This window comes from Hippichthys cyanospilos, chromosome 18, assembly GCF_059441005.1.
Source record: "Hippichthys cyanospilos isolate Australia breed blue-spotted pipefish chromosome 18, RoL_Hcya_1.0, whole genome shotgun sequence".
Classification (NCBI taxonomy): Eukaryota; Metazoa; Chordata; class Actinopteri; order Syngnathiformes; family Syngnathidae; genus Hippichthys; species Hippichthys cyanospilos.
This window is the reverse complement of record NC_142386.1, coordinates 7,163,871-7,189,576: the sequence shown is the minus strand read 5'-3', so window position 1 is coordinate 7,189,576 and position 25,706 is coordinate 7,163,871. Positions and strand designations below refer to the sequence as shown.

The 25,706-nt window shown below is 41.0% G+C and overlaps 2 protein-coding genes across 5 annotated transcripts in view; both read right to left on the bottom strand.

Moving 5' to 3' along the window:
- Positions 1–10,465, bottom strand: part of LOC148408763 (double C2-like domain-containing protein beta) — a 65,327-nt gene extending 54,862 nt beyond the window's left edge. Inside the window, exon 1 of one of the 2 annotated variants that reach the window (XM_088439964.1) lies at positions 10,021–10,465. In XM_088439964.1, coding sequence (XP_088296090.1) covers positions 10,021–10,309 — 289 coding nt within the window. In that variant the 5' untranslated portion in view covers positions 10,310–10,465. The remainder of the gene's footprint in view (positions 1–10,020) is intronic. The other variant, XM_088439963.1, reaches the window with a different exon arrangement.
- Positions 10,466–13,510: 3,045 nt separating this feature from the next.
- The window catches only part of srrm3 (serine/arginine repetitive matrix 3), a 33,963-nt gene continuing 21,767 nt past the window's right edge, over positions 13,511–25,706 (bottom strand). For 2 of the 3 annotated variants that reach the window (XM_088439960.1, XM_088439962.1), the window contains 4 exons: positions 19,812–20,071; positions 18,480–18,698; positions 18,278–18,409; positions 13,511–16,062 (listed from right to left, as the gene is read on the bottom strand). In XM_088439960.1, the coding sequence (XP_088296086.1) occupies positions 15,750–16,062; positions 18,278–18,409; positions 18,480–18,698; positions 19,812–20,071 (924 nt within the window). In that variant the 3' untranslated portion in view covers positions 13,511–15,749. The remainder of the gene's footprint in view (positions 16,063–18,277; positions 18,410–18,479; positions 18,699–19,811; positions 20,072–25,706) is intronic. The other variant, XM_088439961.1, reaches the window with a different exon arrangement.

The window sequence follows — 25,706 nt, the reverse complement described above, 5'->3', positions numbered from 1 at the left end:
AAACATATAGGGAACAAGTGAGGGTATTAGTTGTAATCCAAAATAAAATAACGCGGCCCCTAATAACAAGACAGATCATGGAATTGTGTTGGACTTGGCCTCGTTAGTGTCTTGATTACAGGGAATTTGCTGCCCACGGTGGCAGCAGCAAATTGTTGCAAACAAAGCCCAATTGTTTGACCATGGCGCAAACGATAATGAACGATGTTTCAACAGTCGCTCAGTGTGACTATAAAGTAATTGCAAAGCAGCCAGCAAAAAAAAAAAAAAAAAAAAAAAAGGAACTAATTGGATGAACCCAGAGTGCAACTTGTAAGACATTGAAACAATATAGAATTTTGGGGCAGTATTAAATGAAATTTATTTTTATTCATTAATGTAATTACGATGCTTTTTGACAAAAGCAGGCATGGGTTACCGTTTTTCCCGCACAATAAGGCACACCTAAAAGCCTTAATTTTTTTAAAAAGCTGATGGTGCGCCTTATAATCAGGTGCGCCTTATATATGGATCAAAATTCGAGATTGGGATTCGTAGATGGTAAATGAAGTGATAAAGTAAGCTTCACCTGTTTCTTTTGTGTGTTTACAGTTGAACAAGGTTGCTCATATTGACATTGAGTTATTATGCTGTTTAGTTATCATTTGAGTTATTATTGTAATTACTTTGAGTATTACTATATTGTGATTGAAAAAGTTGATTGAAAAACATGTCATTGATTGAGGGTGCGCCTTATAGATGGAAAATTTTTAGAATATGCCATTAATTGAGGGTGCGCCTTATAATTCGGTGCGCCTTATAGTGTGGAAAATACGGTAGTTTTGAATTACTGACGAAAATACACATTTTCGACAGAGATGTCCGTTTTGGGATTTCAACAAAAACAAGCTCATAAAGGACACGACTTTTATTTCCCAGCAGCCGAAAGTTTCAAATTATAATCAAAGTGTATTAAAAAGAGATTAGAAGATGATGCATTATCTTTGAAAGATGAATTAATCTCAAACGAGGGATTTCAAAATGACAATATTCAAATTGCTGTAACTTTGTCAATTTTTGAGCTTCCTCCAATTATTATGCATCATTTGAAAGGGTATTAAGTGTATTATTGGAATGTTTCAGTATTTTTTGAGGCACAAACATAATTTTTTGAAAAAGCATCATAATAATACTATTTTAAATTTTTGATACTTTATTTAAAATTTTGGACGTCTAACCAATCAGATGCTGCTATGGGCGGGACAGTGCTGGAGCGAGGCATAAAGCTGGAGTTTTTCAGCTGTAAAATGAATAAAAAGTCTGATGTCGATATGCACCAATATGGCAAATACCATATAATCGATAATCGGTCTATCCCTCTCGTTCGCCTACTGATGACACGGCATCATGAGCTTGGGGGTTCATTGCCTTGCTCAAGGACACTTTGGCAGAGCGTCTTAGTTAGGAAACGTCTCGGTTTACTCATGATAGCTTTGCTTTTCATATCAAGAAGTTACAACATCTTCCCTAAACATGAAGCAAATTATTTTGTCGTGACTCGTGGATCTTTTTTTTTTTTTTGTCATTCTGTTTTTAGCGTAATCGTCTCTGCCTTGACTGGCGCACACACGTTTGCCTGGCGGATATAATGCCAATTAAATGTCATCAGATATGCCGACAGTTCCAACGTTGATGCACCCGTCACTGACATTAAAAATGGGGATTTACTTAATGTATATTCATAGAGGCCCTCGGCACTGAGAAAACAGTATAGCATCGAAGGCATCGTTCGGAACGAGTCGCCGAAAAAAGGAAATGTGGCGAACAAACTTTTTGGGTTTGATTTGGAAATTTCTAGAAATGGAAGTTTTAGTAGTTGTTGCCTAAAATGTACAAATGTTTTCATATTTATTAACCCTTGAGGCATTAAGTTAGAAATTATGGAAATTCCTTTGATTTTTTTTAAGATATATATATATATATATATATATATATATATATAAATGGATAGAACTGATACCACTGAACAATTCAAGTGGTTGAAGGAAAAAAATATTCATAAATAACTTTATTATGCCGTTAAAAGCATTTACAACATTAGGAAAATGAATGCAATAATTTGCAAAGTGTGTACACAAGGGTTAAAATTCCTAATAGGTTTTTCCCGATGGTGTTGTCAATCCAAATAAATATTCTTTCTTTTTTAAACAACCCTTTTTTTTTTTATAATTGTACTGCAGGCTTTGCTTTTGGAAGATTCACAGATTCCGTTCTGGCACATAATGATCCCGACGGCACGTTCTTGTTCAGAGGAGAGCTTGCATGGCCTCCCGGAAAGCTGCTGGCGTTCCCCTAGGCGGCATGTTACAATTAAAGCTGATATTATAGGCGGAATTCTTTCTTTAAGGCCTTACGTGTACACGATGTCGGACCAGCGTACTTGGCATCATGAAAAGTGTTGCGGGTGGGGATGAAGCCAAACGACAAGTCCCCTCGAAGCAAATGGATGTATGTAATAGCTGGTATTATCATTACGTAACACGTTTATCCGGATGAAGGGGGGAAAAAAAAGAGGGGGGATATCACAGGTCTATCCCATCCAAGTGAAGCTGCTTACTAGCTGCACTGTCTCACCCATTTCAAGAAGGAAGAATGTTACGAAGCTCAGTGCATGTTTTAGAGCAGATCGATGCAAAGGTTCACCGGTGGGTTTCGGAGCGAGACGGGCAACAGATGGCTCGGCGGACTTTTAAAGGGACATCGCTCTCAGAACGAGAATGATGACGCAATAAGTCAAATGTTTGTTCGGGTAAATTTCAGAAACTTTTTTGAATGAGATTTTTGAGGATTTGTTTTGTTTTCTTGCGTCAGATTGCTCCCAAAAATTCAAAGCAAAACTTGTCTTGATTATTACTCATTCAATGCCAGGGACGTATTTTCACGTTTTTTTTCAAGTCGGGACATTCAATCCCAGATACATAAATATCGATTTAATATTTAAGTATCTGTAAATTAATGTCCTTAATGTACTTAAGTATCGATTTAATACTTAAGTATCTGGGATTAACTCTCTAGACTCTTAAAAAACGTGAAAATGCGTCCCTGGCATTGAATGACTTAAAATTGTACCATTATTTCTTTCTTCTAATTTCACAAGAATTCTCTTCCAACATTAGTAAATGCATTTTTTCTCTGTTTCTATGATATTCCTTCATCATTATTCTTTTAAAATAACAACAGCAAATAACTCAAAAATCACTCAAGATGATTTTGTAATTGCATTCCTGTTGGTGTTGCTCTTTTAATTTTAACAAATATACAATGTGGCTCACATTTTTCATCATCGGTTGTTTAATTTTTTTGCTAGGCTCTCATTTTATTTTTTCAGCATTTTTGTTTGACAAAAATCAACAAAAATAGTCTGGGAAAAAAAAAAACCTTTGGTTTCTTATGAACTCATTCACTACCAAACTCATGTAAAAACGTGTTTTTACATTTTATTTTATTTTGTTTTTGCATGCGAGGTATTTCTGCATTCTGACAGAACTCTGCTGCAAAAAGCAAGGCTCAACATGAATCATTTTGGAACATAAATCATCGCACGCGGTTTAACTATGATTGAAAATGTTACGTTATGCTAAGCGTTTCCACAGGGGAGGCCTTGCTATGTGCTGTAGCTGATTTTCATGCTGCAAGTGTTGCTACTTTATTACTCATAAAAGAGAAAGATTACAATCCCTGTGGCTGCACACACTGGACCTCACTAGCAAACTTTATATTTCTTTGGACGAGGCGAATGTGTCTCCCTAAAACCAGGACCAGCGACAGTGAACCATCAATCACTCTTTGGGAATTTTTCACACTTCTTCAACCACAGTGCGGAATTTTTTTTTTTTTTTAGTGCTCACTTTATACATCTCAAACAATTCAGGGTTGTTTTTACGTTTGAAAATACAGCTTTTTACCCTTTAAACATTTCTTAATCAGTTTGTTTTTAAAACTGTTTGTGAAAATTTCTAATTTTTCACCACAAATTCATCTAAGGTGACCCTAAATCCATCGCCCTGCATAAGTGACCCAAGCAGTGTTTACTTTGACTCCTTCAATCCACCCTAACTTTTCTCTGCCTGGATGTTGCAAGCAATGAAGGGGAGGGGTTTGTTATGAAGAGATCCAAACATCGACACCCCCTTCCTCTCGACACCCCCCCCCCCCCCCCCCACCACAAACAATCGTCTTTGAGGCTTATCTCCCCCAAACACGACAGCGTCGTCTGTTTCGTGGGTCACGCCCGCTATTTCTCCTCATCCCGGCGAGGACGCGATAGCCTCCGCCTGCTGGCAACCACGGTTAATCGGTCTCTGGGTAACCCCCCCCCACACACACACACACACACACAAACACACACCCCTCCACTGGGGGGCTGCTGCACTTCAATTAAGAAAGTCAAGGTTGAGTCACAATGAATCGTGCATGGGGGAATTGGAGCTTTTATGCAGATTAGCCGCCACCCGCCTCGAAACCAACCATCACTCCCCCCTTCCCTGCTGGTTTGGATCAAGGGGGCCGCACCCCGTCTCAGAGGAAGCACGCACATACTAGATCATGCCCTGCGGGACCCACAACAGACGACCTGGGCCACGACTGCTCGCTGCAATCACAAACATTAACGCTTGCTCTTCTCACATTGAGACGACATGGCGACTTTAAATTTCAGAAAGGATTTTTAGGGGTATCGAACTCATTTTAGCGCTGGTGCAACATGGACTAACTTAAAAACAATTAGCGTCACTTACATGTTGATTTTTACTATGCGCGCCAGCCTGGGCCCTGTAAATTATAAATATATTGTTTTTATATATTATTATCATATATATTAATATATATTACTATATATAATCCACGTGTTCATAAAATGTGTATTTTGTGTGGAAAACATAATAAGGTGAATGAAAAATAAATAATTACCATGAAATCAATAAACAGCAGAAGGAAAATGCTCCAATCCAAATATGGAGTTGCATAATGTCTTTCAATGTCTGTCAAGAAGAACAGTGAAGTGCAAAGAAAGTTCAATAGAACAAAATGGTGTTGTAGTGTCACATGTTGAACACTTAGTTGCACCCACAAAATGACATTCAAGACAGAAGTGGAAAACTCACAAAGAAGTCATGATTTCACGTCAAATACAGAAGCGCTGTGCGCTAACTGATAATAGGTAAATAAGTAAGTTAAAAAAATACAAGACTCATTGTTAAAAACCGGATGTTTTGGCCCAGGCAGTGACCCCCCTCCTATTTCTTTGAGGCAATCGAAAGATTTTACCTTGGCGGAACAGTAGCGCGATGAAGTTAGATGCTAACGCTAACATGAAGGCTATTGTTTTCTTTCGCGTTCTGCTACTCGAAGCGATCAGCAAGCTATTTCGAACAAGCTTGTAAGTCGCATTGCTTGTCCTTGATCTGTTTTTTGAAAAGGTAGATTTGTTTTTGATCGTTGTAATTGGAATCCATTAGTCACCTGTGGATGAAATTGTCATAAAAGTCATTTATCAGAGATTAACTCTTGATATCATTTGCATTGTGAGCAGGTTTTAGAGTCACCTGTGGATGGAGTTGTCCATTGATTGATTTATTGTCATCTGTGTGTGATGCCGTCAGTTAGTCATTGATTTAGGGTCACCTGGTCATAAAACGTTTTGGAAAACCTGATCATTAAATGGCGTGACTGGGAGTGATCGATTAATGGTCGCAGGATTGTTTGCAAGAAGAAAATTGTTGCAACAGGAAATAGCCTATTCTGTACATTCTTTAGTGATTTGGATTTACGTGGCATTTGGCTAACGGTTTCATTTTATGAAAGAAAATCTTGGTGTAATGTGCTTAGTGTTGCGTTTATTAGGAGCTTAAAGCTATCATTATCAGTAATGATGGTGAGTGGCTAATTGCCTTATTAGCAGGACAGTCTGACACAATAGGCGGCAGCTTTACTCAGCGTGACGTTAGCACGCCGCGGCTCGCCGACAACTGTTGCGCATGAAAGTTGGTCTACCGCCGAGCCGCAGAGGAAATGTTTTTTTCGACAAGTAAAAACAAAAAAATAGAGAACAACCGTGTTTTATATCCAAGCAAGATTGAGACTGAAATTCAGAGGGTTCCGGGAATAGGGGGCAAAATTCAACAAAACGGAGACTGTTATACGACAACTGAGTAACATCTGACCCCATCCCCTCCCCCATTGCTCTTCATCATCACCATCCTCTCCCTCCTGCTTCCTCCCTCTCGGCCAGTTCAGGATTAGAGCGGGCCTAAACCCCTGCCCACCCCCCACTGCAGTGTGGGATTAACAGACTCGTGTCACACATTAATCGCCCTCCCCTCCCAAGAAAAAAAAAAAAAAAACCTTCATGAAAGTGATTGATTTAGATTCACCTGGGGATGAAATTTGAGGGATTTAGGGTCACCTGCAGATGAAATTGCAGTGCGAGCAATTGATTTTTTTTCACCATTTAATTGCTTATTCAAGTAAAGATACAAGTCCTGAACTTCACTAACGGAATGTGATGGATTTAGGGTCACCCTAACCCTAAAGCAGTGTTTTTTTGTTTTTTTTTTTTGCAAAGCCCCTCTTAGGAAAGGGAAAACTTTTTGCGGCCCAGCCAATCACAACTATAAATAAGAGTATTGTATATTTAAAAGATTTAAGATTAACAAAAGAAAAAAAGGTATATAAATCAACTTTCAACAGATATTACCTTTACTTTATACAGGTCAGTCTGAAAGAGAAAAAAAATCAAAGTGCCTGAAAAAAAACAGACTTGAACTAGAAACATCTTTGGCCAACTGAACTGTTTGATGCTGAAAAAAAATATCAAATCAATAAAAAATATTAATAAATTCATATTAACATTAACAGGAGCAACAATATCTAAAAAATTTCACCTGAAGCAAAGTATACACAACATTGTGCTGATTTAAAGCACCCCCCCACCGCCACCTGGAGATTAACGCACACAGTACCTTGGCTGAGAATTCTCATCTTTTAAAACAATAACAATAATAAATACAAAAAAATTCTGGTCAAATACGTTTTTTTATGGAGAGGAGCTGACACCCTTGACTAATGCTTACCTAATATAGGCCAATTGAGCACTGTAGTGTTAACTGTGACCATTGGATGGCAGTGTTTACACACATCACAGCTATTATCTACATGCAATTCAAAGTAAGGAATTGAACACTGGTAAAAAGATTGCTTTGTGTGGATAAAATGATCCCAATTTGGATAGATTTAAGGTCACCTGTTGATGGAATTATCTTTCATCTACAGATGACAAGCAGAACTCCACTAGGTCTGATCAGCTCATGTTTCTATAGCAACCAGAAGTTTGTAGGGTTCTGTTTTGACCGTATCAGTATCCTGAAACCAGCACTAAACAAAAGGCAAGCAAAAAATGGTGCCATTTGCCAATTGCCCACAGCCAATTAAAAGGATGGATGCTGAATAGGTGGATTCCTCAGAATATTCAGTTGAAAAAAATTACAGACATCAGATACCTTTCTCAAGTGTGCATGGATCCAAAATTCAGCCAGAAAACAGTTAATTTGGGTGGCATAACATTGCATCTAATATAAGGGAAAGGGGGGAGATTTGCGGATTGGAAGACTAGATCAATGACTAAAATATCAAAAGGTACGCCATTTTTGACATTCCCAAATATAAAAGGGATCAAATTTTGCAGAAGGATGGCGCGCCAATGCATCCATCTATCTCTACATCAAAGTTTTTCAAGTTGAAGAAGATCAAGGTGTTCCAGGTCTGGCCAGACATGAACTTTATTGAGCATGTCTGGCTTAGAAAGAGGAAGCATGAAAGACGAAACCAAACAATCCTGATGAATTCTGGGAGGAATACTCGTCTGCTTTCTTTGCGATTCCTCATGGCTTCATCAATAAAATGTATGACTCGTTGCTGGACCGAAAGAATGCGGTCCACCGAAATGGTGGAAGTCATTGCTCGGCAATCCATTGCGTTCCGTCGGCAATGGGTCGATTTGACGAAAAGTCAGGTTATTGGCTGTTGTTTCTACAAAATGGATAAGCGACAAGACTTTTGTCAGGGGCAGTAATTGCCGCATTGATTTGATTTATTTTGCCCCCTTGGGGGAATTGATTTGTAGCAGAAAACTCTTACTGCATTTCATGACATGGGACAAACAAACACTTCCTCGGTCATACCATTACAGCGGCTTTAACATGAATAATTGTAAATAAAAAAGTATTTCGAAACAAAAGTTTTGCAAGCATGCTTTGACAACTGATTATTTGTACTCATTTTATGCCCTATAAATTTGAGAGATTCTTTCTTTGACTCTTAAAAAATGGCTTTGCGTTTGCTGTGACGTGTAATCACACATCCACAGCAACAGGTGGCGCTTATTGTCAAAGTCTGTGCCTGAGTTATACATTTTTATATTTGCTGTCGTTAACATTTTGTTTTCTAAATCATAGCGATGCTTAACTCATTCAATGCCAGGGACGTATTTTCACGTTTTTTTTTTTTTTTTTTTAAGAGTCCGGACATTAAATCCCAGATACTTAAGTCTTACATCTACACTTAAGTACATTAAGAAATTAATTTCCAGATACTTATGTATTAAATCAATTCCTAATTGAATGTCCGGACTCTGGAAAAAAAAAAAAAAAAAAACGTGAAAATACACCCATAGCAATGAATGAGAATGTAATTTAGAAAAAAAAAACAAATCAGCGCCATGTTTTATACTTTTTCTTCAGGCCAAAATGTTTAACCAAATCAAATCAAATTTAACTTGTATAGCCCTGAGTCACCGAACTCTCAAAGGGGTTCACAGGCGAAAAGAATTCAGATCGAGATTTATTTTTCAAAAAAAAAAAAAAGCAGTACAGAGACTTCCTTTCATCATAAGTACACAACAGCATCCCCTGCTCAAAGCTCCCAGAAGGGGAAGGAAAAACTCCAAAACCCCAATTTGGGGAAAATCTGAAACCTTCAGAAGGAACGACAGGTGGGAGGAGCCCCCTTCCAGGCTCAACAGGTTGGTGGATGCTGCGGGTACCAAATACAAGCAAATACAGATACAAACAAACACATTGGGTCATTTTAGGCAGGAAACGTCCAGTGCAAAGATGTCCAAATATATTGGTGGTCCTGTGTTAATGTTCAAGATGAATTTATATTCGTTTTTATTTATTCACTTAATATTTTCTGAGCAACAACTGGTTCAGTTAGTCAAAAATGATTTCTACTTTAAAGATTGACAAATTGTCCAGAAACAGCTGAGATAGACACCAGCAGGCCCATGATCCTGGATGGATGGATATTTTTGTTATTTCGGATGCTTTTGTGCGCAAAGTTTTTTTTTTTTTTTTTCTGTTTAAGACTAACCTGTAACCTGAATAAACCCTGTAAAAAGTTAACACTTGTTGAAAGTTTGTTTATATTGATTTTTCTTTTGTTAATGTTGAAAAAAAATACAATTAGGTATACCTATTGATCTTATTTCTAGTCACTGTGGTGGTGGTGGTGGTGGTGGTGGGGGGGGGGGGGGGGTACAAGGGGGGCTCTGAAGTCACCTGTGCACGGATTAAAAAAAAAACGAAAGCCACACAACATCCGTAAGAGATGAAGTGGAGCGCAGTGGAGGATGGGCTCTAGTTGAGGAGCGTTTGATTGCGGTATACTCTGACCGTCGGTGTGATTTAGGGTCACCTGTGGATGAAATTGCACCCTCCAGATTGCTGCATGCCGTTGCAGCCAATCTGGAGTCAAAAAAAAAAAAATCACGCAAGACAAATGGTGGGATAAAACACCACACATGTTCCCGGGGAGACGGCGTGCGGCGGAGGATGTGTTGAGCGTGCAACAGTTGTCTGCGCGAGGCGGCCACTTGCCACTCACACACGCAGAAAAGGTGACGAGACACAAAAATAACAATAAAAACAAAATCCCCTCAGAGATGCCTGGCAAGCGGCGGATAAGGAACTGCGGCGCATCACTTACTGGAGTCATCGGAGTCGTACGCCTCCACGTCGGGCTCATCGTCTCTCCGGGAAGCCGAGGCTCCGGCAAACGCCCGGTCCGGGCTGTCCTCACTTTCCGAGGCGGCGGCGCTGGCGGCCGGGGATGCGGAGAGGGCGGCGCGCGGGGCCCCGACGGGCGGCAGGCCCCGAGGGTAGCGGGGGAAGTAGTCGGAGATCTGCTTGATGGGCTGGATGGGTCCGGGGCACACGTCAATTGCCATGTGCTCCTGGATGCTGATGGTGGGTTTCTCGCCTTTGCGTTGTGTCATGCATGCGGTCCAAGCCACGAACCTTCGCCAAACACAGCGCTGACAGAAAAAGAAAAGATAAAGAGCAACAAAAAAAAAAAGAAAGACAAAGCTCCTACTCAGGCGCCTCGCACGCCCCTTGCAGTCTGATTGCCGCCCCTCCCGCCTTCGGTCCTTTCCCGCTCTCCTGTTTGGAGACCCCCCCGCGCTCCACCCTCGGCCACCTATCTGCACTAGAGCGGAGGCAGGAGTGCAGGAGTGCGTGCCGAGGAGGGAAGAGGAGCGAAGGGATTAGTCGGGGAGGGGGGAGGGAGGGGAGGTGGGATCAGCTGATGTGGCTGCCTAGCAACCGGCCGGTAAACAGGAACCGCTGCGTCACCGCGCTTAATTCCCACGTTAACCCCGTCCATCTGGACATCGAGTCTGAGTGAGGGCGTGTGCGCGCATGTGTGCGTGTGTTCGCTTAAGGTCCGAGAAATGCGAAAACACAGATGTGATTAGGGTCGCCTGGAGAGGAAACTGCTGTAATTTACCTGTATGCGCCGCCTCGACATGGGCAGATATAAGATTCTGAGGGCGATGATAACCATGAGCAAAAATATCACGATATTAACCCTTGTGCACACACTTTGCAAACTATACACGTTGCCTTTTTTTAAATTTTGAAAATGCTTTCAAAGGAGCAATAAACAAGTTATTTATTTACTTGCCACTCACACTTTATTTTCTTCAAATCAGTTCAGTGGCATCAGTCCTATCCATACATAAGTAGGGGAAATTTATTATCGAAAAATTGAAAAATGGTCTGTCTTTGTAGCTTGTGTAGTGACGATGACACTTCAAGACATTGCCATTCTACCGCCACCTACTGTCTTGAGGTGAAACACAAGTCAACAAAGAATTTTTCTGTCTGCTGACATAGTTTGACTGCCGCTCAATGGAATGTTGCAAAAATATCACGATACTAACCCTTGTGCACACACTTTGCAAACTATACACATTGCATTTTTTTATTTTGTAAATGCTTTCAAAAGGAGCAATAATTAAAGTTATTTATTTACCACTCACACTTTATTTTCTTCAACCACTCAAATCGTTCAGTGGCATCAGTTCAATCCATACATAAGTAGGGGAAATTTATCGAAAAATTGAAAAATGGTCTGTCTTTGTAGCTTGTGTAGTGACGATGACACTTTAGACATAGCCATTCTACTGCCACCTACTGTCCTGAGGTGAATGACTGCCGCTCAATGGAATGTTGCAAAAATCTCAGGAAAATTAATGGAATAAATCCTATAAAAATGCATCTCAAAATTCGTCATTCTAATTGTTTTATATGGTCCAAAATTTGGACAATGATTATTTTTGCACACGTTGACGTTGTCCTATTTCACTGTTGACTGCTATGAGTGGGTGTGTGTTTAGTCTGCACGGATGGTACGGGGGCACTATGAGGGCATTCCATGGTTGGTGATGTCAAGGAGTGGGCAGAGGAGGGAAGGATGCTCTCTCAGGTTGGGCAGGGCTGGTGCTGAGAGAGCAGCAGTGAGCAGGGATTCTCAGAGATCATCTAAGGAAAATTACACGAGGGGCATTCATAGTGAGTGATCAAGATTGTAACATGGGTAAAAGATCAACAACGTTAAATAACCATGATAGAGCCCCTTTAATCATGTAAATAATATACGTAAAAGCGTTAATGGCTTGACTTTTGTGATGCTAAGTCTCTTAGATCGCAGCACAGCTAAACAAAAAAAAATATTGCAGCACCATCTAGTGGCAAATTTATGACCCACACTACCTTATTAGCATTCATTATAAACTGTGATTTCTGCAACAGAATACAAATGTATCCATTAAGCGCATACACTTGGACGGGCGGGAAGTGAGAATATTTTCCATTGGAAACCTTTTTCAGCCCAGTCCTCTGACTCAAAATGGTCAACCAAATGTCAAACACGCAAAAACAAACAAAAATGCTCACAGTGCTTCTGAGTGAATCTAAAGTGGTTCAGGGGTTTTATCTTGTCAAGAAAATAGCTGTTACTCAGCTCTTCCTACAATTTAGGGGGTATAAATAAGGGAAAGCAAATCTTACTTTAAAATGATCGACACTACCCCCTAGTGGTAAAAACATAAAATTACCCGAGCGCTATGGCAAAACCTTCTAAACAAATATTTCTTTACTGTGCCAACTTAAGCAATACCGCAAATCTATGGAGTAAGATCGCTGTCAAAAAGGCGTATCCGTGTTTTCTTTCAAAATTTCTTTCGCTTTCCACGCCAGTCTGAGGAGAAAACCGCTATCAGGAAACCATAGGCCTCAAACTCCAGCCCTCGAGGGTCGCAATCCTGCATGTTTTTGATGCTTCTGTCATTAACTCACCTGAATCAAATTATTAGCTCATCAGCAAGCTCTGTAGGAGCTTGAAAAGGATCCAAATCGATTTGACTCAGGAGTGTTTAAGAGAGCAGTTTGGAAAACGTGCAGGTTTGCAGCCCTCGAGGACTTGAGTTGGAGTGTTCGTGTTTTTTTTTAAACTATTAAACTCCTAACAACGCCACAATATAAGCTTTTTATTTATGTTCTGACCTTCAAAGTCTGTATACAGCCTCCTGGCCCATTGCCGTTCACAAATTCGCTGTGGAACTGGTTTGATTTTTTTTTCCGATTCCAACGAAAAGTAAATGATGGATAAGTACCAAGGACTTGCGTGTTAAGCAGCCTGCCATCTTTTTGGAGTGGTTGTCGTATTGTTGGCGAATTGGTCATCATGGCCAACGGAGGCTGTTATTTTTGGTCCTCCCAACTCCGAATTAATGGCTGGATAGAGACAGGGACTCAAGTTTTGTAGTTTTTTTTTCTTTTTAATTAAATAACTCGTCTTGACAATTTGTCGATTTAGGGGAGGGGGCGTGTCATATGAGGGAAACCGGAAATGGCGCAGCCCACTGCTTTATTTGTCATTGACGCGCATGTTCTATTTGAGTGTGTGTCGGCTGTATTTGTGTCTATTGGGTGTTTTGTTTGTTTGGATTTGGATGAATGTTGCTTGCTTTTGCCAGCAGAGGACGCCATTTGACTACTCGGGCAACTCACGACACGCACACACGCACTAGAAAAAAATGCTGCGTAATCGCGCCTGTCTTTCAGTTTATTGTCAGGAATACGAATTTACACATCAAATAATGACGCAAAAGATCAAAGGGGCAGTGCTATACTTTGAATAAATCAAGACAGTTTTTATTATTCAAGGATTTTTACAAGGAATGCAACAAAGTGCAAATGACATGAAAGACGATTGCGTGGTAGGAAGACTTTCTGGTGGACCCTGACCGCATTCTGGAAATGAACATGGCCCAGGCAGGAAACATCCTGAATAAAGTACGCTTGCTAGGCAAAAGTATAGGGACACTTTGCCATTACACTGACAGCATGTGGTTACTGATGTGAAGCCTCAACTTTTCAGCCGCTTCCATTCTTGAGGGAGAAAACTTCGAATGTGTTGAATGCTGATGAGGTCTGCGAGTATAATCTTCCCGAGCATGGTTGGAACAGCTTTGCAGCACGTGGCCCAGTGTTAAAACCAGGATCAATAACTTAAAAATAATAAATAGTCCAATAAATAAAGCATTGTCATTAAATACATAAATAAATAAATACATTAAACAGCAGTAGATTCACATAACATGTGCATGGAAAGTTTTGCAGTACGTTTTTCTGGACAGTGCCAGGGCAGCTTCACTCAATCGCGGCAAAAGCGATGTACTCGCCAAAAAAAAAAAATCTGGCCAAAATTTAATTTTATCCAGTGATCATCTTGATGATTGTTTCCGCAACTGACAAAAAACAAACAAAAAAAAAACGGTATGTGTGCCCTGTTTTACACTCAATTACCCATAAATTATGGATAAGCAGAATAAACAGTCATTTGGTAAACTTAGTCATAAAAAATACATTTCATCTACATTGCTTGTGGCTGGCTGGCATTAGCATTAGCATAGCATCCTAGCTAAACCAAATCCCACAAAGGAACAATGTCCTTTCCAATTCTTATACTGCGTCCCGTCCATTCTTGCAACTTAATGGGATATACAGTGCATAGTTTACAAAGCCAGAGGAGAGCTATATAGACAAACATATACAATGTTTTAAACATGAAAAAAAAAAGTTATTTTGTTCTTATTTTCATTGATCATGTAGCTCTGAAGGAGTGAGCATCTTTTGGGCAATAAAAAGAAGGAAATAATCGTGGCTTATTTTGTACCGTGTCATATACTATGCAACTATTTTAATTGTATACGTACAGTACAAATATATTCTGAAAGTTACCATTTACTTTGTGGAAGGAGTGGGGAAAAAAAAAAAACCAAGCTTTGTTCCCAGGGCTCAAGATCTGACATGTGTACTCAAACATTTGGAATATTTTAGCGACTCAAGGTTTTATGAATTTGACTTTCGAGTGACAGTGTGTTTGTAGAATTTACTGCCACTTAACGGTGGATTTTAAGCGAATGCAAGGATTTTAAAGCGTACACACTGTCTCAGGGAGACTGACGATTTCTGGTGAATGGAAAAATGAAGGTTTGTGAACCGCTTATAATAATATATATAATTTTATTTTTTACACCTCTGGATTGCGGTCTCGGTTTATAAAGAGCAGTGCAACAGAAATGTATTAGATTTCCACTGCATCTTTAATCCGAGATGCCATCGATTCATTTTCCCATTACACTACACTACACTACGCTAAACTACAAGCGCTTCTCATTCGGGTATACATAGCACAAAGATGGCATATGTCATAATTACAGGTGACTACGATGGTGTAAAAGAAAAAAAGTTGGTGACGGAACATTGTTTGCGTATTATTGAGCTTTAGTGTGGGTTTTAAGTTTTTGTTTGCCGCTATATGTCGCTAGGTTTTACACACTGTCCCCTTTAAACATGGAAAAAAAAAACATTAAAAACATGAAGCGTGTGTTGATGCTCAATGGGAGTTGAGTAGCAGCTGTTTGAATTTTTAGAATTTATGTCTACATACATACATTTTCCTTAGCCTATCAAAATCGTTTGAAAGGGTATGGGAGCACTAAGCTAACAGGCTTCTGTTAGCCGTAACAAGATATTTTGGTTGATAAATAAATACATAAATAAATAAATAATGAAAGAAAAATAAAGTTTCAACGAGTTGAAATGTGTTTGAAGCGTGTGAAGGGTAAACGTATAAAACTTTTTGTATCTATATCAGAGATTTTTCAGCATAAGCATTTACAATAGTCAAATTCCCAAATATGTGCATGATCATATTTTTGAAACCTCAAGTACATGCTGCTGATTTTCTTTGGCTGTCTGGCCAAAGAGCGGCGTTTTATCAAACTATGGAAAGTGACTCTGCAGTGGGGACCTATCGAAGAGTCTATGGGGTAAAAAGGATTTGGACCCTGGGGCGTAATGCAATCAGAAGCCGGGACTGTCGTAGCTGCTGTGGCTGGAGTAACTCCGGTGGCTGCGCGAGCGACTCCGACTCGCGCTCGCGCTCGGGCTCGGGCTCGGGCTCCAGCTGCGGCTGCGGCTCGGGCTGCGGCTCCAGTCGCGGCTGCGGCTCCCGCTCCTGCTGCGACTCCCGCTCCTGCTGCGGCTCCCGCTCCTGCTGCGACTGCGCCCGTAGCTGCTGTAGCTGCGACTGCGGCTGGAGCGCGAGGGGCCGCCGCTGTCGTAGCTGGACGACGACGGGCTCGGCCGGTAGTACGGGATGGGACGTTTCCGAGCACTGGGGAGGGCAACCGGGAAGCAGATGTCAAAAGTGGTCTTTGGCGCGTTTGGTCTGACGGCAGGAAATTGTTAGATGGTTGTGACCGGGACACAGGCTAAAAATAGAGCGCTTGTGCGGGTTAACGAAAAAAAGCTGTGCACATAGTCTGCTAAGAGAAAAGCGTTGTTAGTTTCCAGCTTAAAAGCCGCTCTGGAAATGCTCCTGAGTAGTAATCAGCACCCACTTTTGAGGACAACACCAGAAGACATCAACAAGAGTGGGGTTAGTATAGTGGTGAGTGGTGATATTTAGTCCATAAAATGACGCTCATTTGTTCCGAACGGTCTATTCTCTTTTCATTTGTTGACTTCTCTCTCGGGTACGCTGCTTCCAGCACGTGAATGGGATCTTGTTTTTGTTGTCAGACGATTTAAAGGAATTTCATATATAGATATGTACGCGTCCGTCTTTAACCCCTGGGGAAATTTGGCCCCAAATCTGGCTTTTCGATGTTTTTGATGAGTCAAAACGAAGGAAAAAAAACACTAGGAGGATCAAATAGATAGTCAAAACATGACGACTTTCAATATGCCAAGCTGCCGTCCCTTTGAAATGCAGACGAGAGGTCGAGAGGTACACACCCTATAGGTGTCGAATTTAGCCCATGTCGGGTTCATTTACTGCCATTCAAAATTGGAAATATTGTCAATTTTAGACACATTGAAAACCCCATGTTTTATTACGTATTTCTCCCCATTTTTGCATTAATCCTTTCAACGGCAACTCGCGAACGGGGCGCCATTGATATTTTTTTTTTTTATTGGGGGGGGCGGGGGGCTAACATCCAACTTATGACATTTGCAAGCCTTTCATTGACTTTGAAATATTCTTATTTCAATGTCATAAATATTCAGCAGTTTCTTTTGCTATTATTTACAATTTTAGAGCTGATACCACTGAACATTTTGAGGTTAGGAAATATATATTAATATTTGACAATGTTATGACCCTTTCAAAGTCAGCCCAAGTCGGTCAAGTGAAAAATCCCCCAGCACCCACGGAGTCAAACTGCCACAGCCGATGTGCTATAAGCAAGGGATTTGCACAAGTGAATAAATGAAAGTCTTCCCTGGTGTCGAGTTATCTGACATTCATTCACGCCGACTTAGATCACGAGGCTGTATCGTCGTGCTTTTGTGTGCGACGTGATAGCGGCGGTCCTGTATAAAGTGGTGGCCCAAAGCGTTCAAGTCCCAAGGCACCAAAAGCACAGCCCACCAACTGGGTTAGTAGAACGCCATCAAGGTATTGATGCTATGGTGTCAAATGGGTTCGTGTCCGAGCCAACAAATCATAGCAAGGCACAAACAAAACAACCTTGATAGCATTTGGAACTGGCTTGTATTAGTGAGCGGGCAGAGTTTTAGAATCGCTGTGAATTTCAGATTAGATGTGGAGAAGAAGAGAGAGAAAACAAAAACAAAACAAAACAAAAAAAGGAAGACGGGTTTACTCTGGGAGTGTTTTACTGCTCGGTCAAGCTTCAGGAGTCAGATTAGTGGGGTCCTACTGCACAGCAACAGTTACCATGGCAACTGGCCTGCAGCTCAGGCGCATCTTGTTGTCTCGGCATCAGAAAGCTTTCAGGGCTGGAGTGAAAGATGACATTGATAGCTGTCTTACACCAAGGGCTGACAGTTGGCAAGCTAAGGGAACAAAGTACATTTCACCCTGCTCTTAAGTGTGGAACTTTGATTTGCTCAGAAAACAAGAGGGAGTATACAGTACTTAGTCTAGTGGACTTTTTTTTTTGTCATTTTATGGAGATTAAAACCCTGACGGAGAGTTAGGAGCGGTGCATCTAAAATACACTCAGCGAGTTGAACTTCATTTGACTGACCTTTGACTTCCAGCTGTCCGTTTCCATCATTTCTCTTGCTGTTCACTAAGAAGCAGCAATCAATCGAAGAAAATATTCCATTATAATTCATTTGGGGGCAGATGTGGACATGTGCAGCAGTTCAAATTGCAGCAAGAGGATTTAAGTGTTTTGCGGATTGTGAACACAACGACGAAATGGAAGCAAGCTTCCCAAAAAATTCACCCAAATGATGTGTTTTATGTGTTTGCATTTGCCGTTTGTGCGGGTGTAGCGTTCCGTTCCCCGTCATCCACCACATTGACCCCCCCGGCCAAGCGGCCTCGGAGCGACTACGCGACTTTCACTCGTTACCTGGTAATCCTGCGAGCCTCCATGAAACTGGGCGAATCCCTCCTCCGTTTGCGAATGGGCGAATAACTGCGAGAGCGGCGGCGGGCCCGGCTGTCGGCGTCGCTCTCGCCGCGGTTGGGGCTGTCCCTCTCCCTGTATCGCAGTCCCCGGAAGTCAGCGGAAGCGGCAAAGGCCAATGAACGGAGAGGAAGCGTGTTCCCACCTGGAGACGGCGTTGTGTCTGGTGTGAGGAGACTTGGCCTTGCTGCGGCCGCTGCTCCAGGAGCTGCTGCGATGTCTCGGGTTCTGTTTGCTCCGCGACGACTCTTTCTTTCTGCCCGACGTGTGAGAGCGGCGGCCCGGCGAGGCAGAAGGGCTGCGGTCCCGTGCCTGACCTCGACCGGAGCGCTGGTGGCGCTTGGAGGAACGGCTGCTTTTTGTCCTGAAGGAGGAAAAGAAAAAGGATCGGTCACAGGCGCGTTCGGCATAACCTGATAGACGTGATGTGAAAAACGGTAGGGCGCGTAAGATGTCAGTCCAAAGGGAGGTAAACTTCCAACGTTAGCCTACCACATAAATGCAAAGCACGCAGCCAGAGCTAACAATGGCAAGAAAGACTCTGATGTAGTGAGTCATAACAAGGCTCTTCGCTACTCTTTATCTCCACAAATTTTGGTCGGTGAGACAAATTTGGATGTTGCCGGCTGAAAGGGCAAATTGAGTCAGCCTGGTTTGAGAAAAAGTGATCAGTAGGAACAGCAACTTTATCAGGCTGTCAGCATTAAAGCATGCAGTTATTTATGTCTACTGAAGCGCCTCTGAAAAGTAAATCTCTCGAGCACTGCTTGCTACTGGCTAAAATCTACGAGATGCTGCGCTAAATGTAGGCAACAGGCACCCTAGAATAAAATGCCTGTGTAATTAAGTCGTTGAGCCTGCTGACTTGGTGATTGATTATATCGAGAGTCAAGTCATTCTCCTAGTCAAACAGGTGAGCCGTTGCCATGACAGGTGAACAAGTTAAAAAAAAAAAAAGCTTAAAGGTGTTTGTGTCCATAATATCATTTGGTATTGGAAGGTTTATTTTGAAGTTGGCTGGCCTCCTCAAAACATTTGCCCGCATGTTGCAGAGCACGAACAAGGATGGGTTCGGACGGTGGTTCAGTCCGCTCGCTTCTTTTATTGAAAATAATGGCGTACCAACCTCAGCTATTGTGAGCGCACCGTTGGCCACAACAGGCACAACGGCCAACTGACGTCCGCCTTCTCGCTCGTGCCGTTACGAAAATTATTGTTAGTAAGGATAAGGCCGATATAAAAATGCACAACTGTGCGTCAAGGCTTATGTGGCTGATGAATCCATTTTAAACCTGCATTTTTTTAGTATTCTTACTAAAGTACAGAATATATGGATGCTTTTATGCATGTGACGGAGCAGACAGACATTTGACTTCCTGACAACAACGTGACTAGTTTCCAGTATCGCGGTAACCTCGGAAGAGGGCCCGAAACGAATGGACGGGCTCCACCGGGATCTGAAAACCGTTGTTCTTACTTTCTGCGACGCCGGCCGCTCCGCCCTTTGCGAGGGCGGCTGCGGCGGGAATGTTCCGAGTCGCTGCTGCGAGCAGAAGAGCGGCAGCTCTTATTCCGTCCTCGCTGGCTCGCTCTCCTCCCCGACGCGTTGGCGCCGTCAGCATCAACCGTGGCGCACAACTGGGCGGCTTGGCTCCTGCTGGGGGCGCCGTGGAGCTTCTGCTCTTTCAGCGAAGCGGACTGGAAGCTTGCCGAGCCAGTAGCCGCTATCCGCAGCTTCTGCAAAGAAATGATGACCAAAGACAAAAAAAAAAGAGGAGGGAAAAAGAGAAGAAGGGAGCATTAGAAGGGTTTCACTTTTTCATTTAACTGAGTTCTACGGTGCACCAAAAGAAGGTAACATCAGAAAGAAAAAGGTCTATGTTCGCTCCATATGGCTTATAGATAAGATAGATAGTCCTCTATGGTGCAGCGCATGCAATACTCGGCATGCAAAACCATAATGAGTTGAAGAAATCATAACCGCAAAAACAAACAAAACTAGGAGAAGGAAGAGAGGGAGAAATACCAAAAAAGTGAACCAAATAATAGAACAGAGGCGGAAAGTAAAGAGCTACAGATCATGTAGAGAGAGAGAGAGAGAGAGAAAGAAAGAGGACTTCTTTATCATTTTAAAGTCATGATGTCAAAGAAATTAAAGTCAACAGAAAGAGAAGACAACTGGACGGAACATCACAGAAATGGAGGGAACAAAATAAAGATCACAATTATTCAATAAGTCGAATCAGAAACAAAAAAGTCATCTGCTACTCAATTTTCTCTTTCTGGATTTTTTTTTTCCCTCTGAAGACAAGTGCTGACGTGAACAGCGACCCATTTTCTTAGGTTTTATGTTCTTTTTTTTTTGTCAATGGTTATTCTTGCTTAACGCCCTTCTGGTTAGCATCCACTTACCAATAAAGTGGTATTCCCTCCTTTAGTAGGTAAGGTATGAAGAAAAGGGAAAAGTGGGGCAACATAAGTGCATCATTAGATTCACAAATTGCAATAGAAAAAGACACAAAAGCCTTCCCTGTCAGTGACTCATCACAGTGCATGGCAATCAATGGAAAAGAAGTCAAAGCAAAGAGGAAAACCATGACGGCAAGGGAGCCTTTCCTCAGCGCCGCCCGCCTCCGCCGACGTCAGCGTTTACCTTCTGAGTGATTCGCTCCGGCACAATTTTCGGATTTAAAGTAACGATTGAAGTGTCTCCAGAGAGCTAGAGCCGGTAAAAAGTGACTTCTGTTTTGTTTTTGACTGTTTTGTTAAGACGCTTTGATTTAGAAAAAAAAATCCTGTAAAAAATGTTCAGACCAAAAAAGAATCGAGATTTTTTTGTTCAAAACTTGCTAAAAAGATAAGTCCTTTTTTTAGCGGTAAAAGGGTCATATTTTGTCTGATTAATTTGAAATTATTTTTCACGTATAATTAAACACTTAAAACACATCATTTGTAGTTGTAGTCTGCTGTTGGTCACGTGACATTCATAAGCCCAACTGTGATTGGTTACCACCTGCGTCTTTCGCACATGCAGCGTCACTTTTGGTCGACAGGTGAAAAAATGTGTTTGTGAAAGTATCACCTGTACGTGAAAAACAATTTAGTTATCGAATGAACGCATTCAATCGCAAAAATGTCAATTTAAGTTTTTAAGAGTCCGGACTGAATGTCCCAAGTACTTATTTATATATTTCTTACAAATATTTTCAGGTGTTGGGCTTAAAAAGTGTGTAAAAATGTCTGGTACTAAAAGAGTTAATTACAGACAAAATATAACTTTTTACAGATTAAAAATGGCTAAATTGAGTTGCCCTTTTAACAGTTATAACACAGAAGGCCAAACAAAACTTTTTTTTTTTTTTTACCGAAATTGTTCTATTATTCTGTGAGAATGGAGATAAATGTCTCCCCATGAATTTCGCTCAAAGTGGCGTCAGAACCACGGAAGCGATTCTGTCGGCTCAAACTTGTAAATTGGAGTCGACCAACTAAGAAAAACTGGGGAACATCACCTACAAACAAGAAATGCATTCCAAAACAAAAAGACAGTATATATATGTAAATATATTGCAAGAAAACGGACCGGAAGTTTGGGGCGAAATACCGGGCTGGACAATCAATTTGAGGCGCAAAACAAATTGGAAATCAAAAACAGAGCTCTTAGCATGTAATAAAACCTTCAAAATGAAATCATAAGTGATGAATTAAATAAATAAAACAAATATTAAGTTTTTTTTAAAGACCACTTGGAAAAAAAAAAGAGAGAAAGAGAGAAACACTGAGGTCACTCAGGCTAGGGTGCTTGTCACATTCTCAATCTGCATGACGTGCGTAGGCAAAGCGTTACCTACCTTCCGTTTCAATCAGTGACACGTATGCAATTTCAACAAAAGAAGGAAACAAAGAAAAATAAAGATAGAAGGGAATGTTCTCCGCAGCGATATGGGAAAAAGACAATGACCTCTTTTAGTATCAAAGCTACATTTTCGTCCAGGAATCTAAGGAGAAATCCATCAACCAACCAAAAAGCAAAACTACATGAAGAAATCATTTTTTTCGAAAAATCCAGATGGAAAATTAGGATGATTCTACATGATTTGACTTTTTCGCTTGTACAAATGCAGCCATATTTGTATCCAAAGGGGAGGGGAAGAGGATAGAGCTAAGTGGCCCATACCATACGGTGGTAGATGATGAAATTAGTGAAAGGGAGCTAAGGTAAGGTGTGCATGCAAAGCTGACGGATGTGAAAGAGATATGGGAAGGAAAAAGAAAAAAAAAAGAAAAGTCAAGAACAGAAGTCGGCTGTGAGTCACACGACACAAATGAGGTGGTCGGACAAGAGGGAGGAAAAGTGTCGCTGGTGACGGTCGCTACATTTCCGAGGGGCCCTCGGTCATATTTTGCCTTACTAGATCTACTACCGCGCTAACTGCAACTAGTCATACTACCAGCAACGTACGACAGTAATTTGACGTGGGCTCCTTTTTTCCTTTCTAAACGCTGAAAAAATAGCCCAAGCCGGGTTCACCATCACTCCCAATCCGCTACTTTCCTAAACGTTTAACACAGGGTTCCTTTTGCAAAAAACACCCAAAGTAACCGAGATTGTAGGGATTATTAATACACACGCGCTTTTTGTTGTTGTTGCCTGGTCTGAATTGGGAGGAATAAAAGGAAAAGAGCAACATAAACCTGCAATAGATTAGGTCATAAATGGAAATTCATGTCGTAGAGGTCAATAGCCACGGAAACCCGCAATGGAAGCAGTTATGGTCAATAACCAAACAGCCGTTTCCACCGAATCGCCTGGCCAGAAAAGTGGACATGTGAAAAAGGGAAAAAAGTCAACATTTTGCTTGAAGTGATTTGTGAAATACTACTAATACTACTTTCAAACGATTGCAATTTTTTAATTACCGTATTTTCCGCACTATAAGGAGCACCCAAAAGCCGACCTCCAATTTTTCTTCTTGGGGGACGAAAAATAAGAAGCACCATGTAAATTGTTCTATTTTTATCTTCGTATTTCTGTTCTAAATGTTTTTTTTGTTCCTTTTTACAATTTAAATGTATAAAATGCACTGTTTGAAATGTTGATGTGCTACTGTATATATGCTCCAATTTTGAAGTAATTTATATGGGGATAGGGCGCAGAAAATGCAAGTTTTTGTAAAAGAAAGTGCAATTTTATAAAATGAATGTTATAAAATGAATGAATACAACATATTTGAAGCTATTTGGTTGCATTTGATTCAATTTTAATATCTAATTGAATCAATGATATTCTCGAAAAACATTTTAAAATGGGCTATTCATTGAAGGTGCGTCTTATAAGTGCAGAAAAAACAGTATGGCAAATTCTGTGCAATGCTAACAGCAACGCAATGCGCAGATTGTTGGTTTAAGCTAGCGGTTTAGAAAAGCCGCAAACTCGTAACGAATCAAATCCTTCAGAAGCTCGTTAACGCTGTCAAAACAATTCAAATGTTTGAACAAACTATTATTGGCCGGCAAAATGTTCCCCATTAATCATAATTTTCAACAACTATTTTCTTTGAAAGTTATAACAACCATTTACTTGAGTATAGCCGTGAAATTCTCAAATGAAAAAGAATGTCTTTGAAAGGTACATTTCACTTGAGATGATATGCCAAAAAGGTACATACAAAGATTTTGCTATTTTTCTTTTCTTGATCTGTCAAGCAACTTTTTAAAGTCATACTACATAAAGATGAGAGAAAATAAGAAAAATAAAGATAGACGGGAATGTTTTGTTTGTGCCAGTGACTCTCCTTTAAATTTGATGGCAAAGTTAGGAGCTCGGCTGCCGCTGGATACAAATGGGCCTGGGTCACTTATTTTTGCTTTATGCTTTATGAAATATAAATTAATCTCCATAGTTAATGCTTCAGCTTTGACAGCCACGGTTAATTAAAGGGACAGCAGGTAGAATTTAGTACTATTTAGTAGTAAAGTAAACATGTACTAATTTGACCCACTATAATACATTGCAACAAAATACAAAAAAAAGTTCATTTTGTATTGAAGAATCCATTTTACTTTTCAGGGATGGCTTGGCATTGAGACTAACCCAAACACAGGTGGGGGCAGGGTTCTAAAGACACCATTTGCAAAGTCACACAGCTGCAGCAATAAAATCAAAGTCGGCGTCGTCCAGGAGCGCTCCTGGACACAACCTCCTTTTCAGTAGTTACTACTGGTGCGTAAGATGCTTGAAATATTCAAAGGCACGTGATACACATAGCTTGGCGACATCCCAAAAGTAGATCTAACAAAGCTCGTTTGCCACCCGTAAAAGTGGCGCAGATGACAGTCAGACAAAAATAGTGCCACCTAGAGGCAACATGCACATTGACATGGAAAGAAGCCCCGCCCCCCTTCCCTTTTGCAGTGCCCCTGGAGGAGAGGAGATCTATGACTTAGCAGAAAGACAAGTGGATTGACAAGAAGAAACGATTCCACGTACCAACTTAACCTACTTGGTCCAGCTCCAAAGCATTTGCGTGCTTTTTATATAAACAAGAGAGACATCGGGGCATTTATTGGTTAAACACCATTCAGACTGATTGAGAGGTAAGAAAATAACAAAGAAAAGAAAATGAATATGTCAGAAGCGGACAGATCAGATGAAGCCTCAGACCACACATGCAGGAATACAAAAACAGGAAATAGCGGCGACTTTTCATAAGACTGGCGAGGGGAGGAGAGCCGTCTCGATATCGCGGCCTTCGTCCGACTCAGGTCGGGTCGCATCGTTCAAAAACTAGTTGTACTTGTGTTGCAACACAAGCAACACACAGCAACATAAAAATGGCTCTTGATTTGCCACAGATGAGCTGAGTGTCTTGAGTAGTTTTAGAAATAAGAATATTAATCTCAGGGTTTTTGGGGCTCAATTTTCACTTATTCTCATGTTTTGTGCATTTGGCACTAAACAAAATAGTTACATTTGGCTCTATAATACATGCAAATGATGAGACTTTGCTTTGGGAATCTGCATGGGTCAAAACATGCAGCGTATGACCCCAGGGAAAAGGCTCGCTTTCATAATAAAGATTGGCATCTTTTTTTTTTTTTCCCAGGCGTTTTGATGCACGTCGTAAACTATAACCTGTATAAACGCTATAAAAATGTAGTATTCTAAAGTTGATCAATATTGATTCTTTCTTTGATTGTTAAAAAGGATACTTGTTTACCTTATTTCTAGTCTGTGCGGAAAGGTTTTCTCTTTCCTGGGGGGGAGAATTGAGAAGCACGAGTCTAGGTAAAATGGCAGCTCAATTACTCTGGACCATGGACTGATTATATGCGCTGCCCTCCAGAATTATTGGTACCCCCTGGCTTCAAA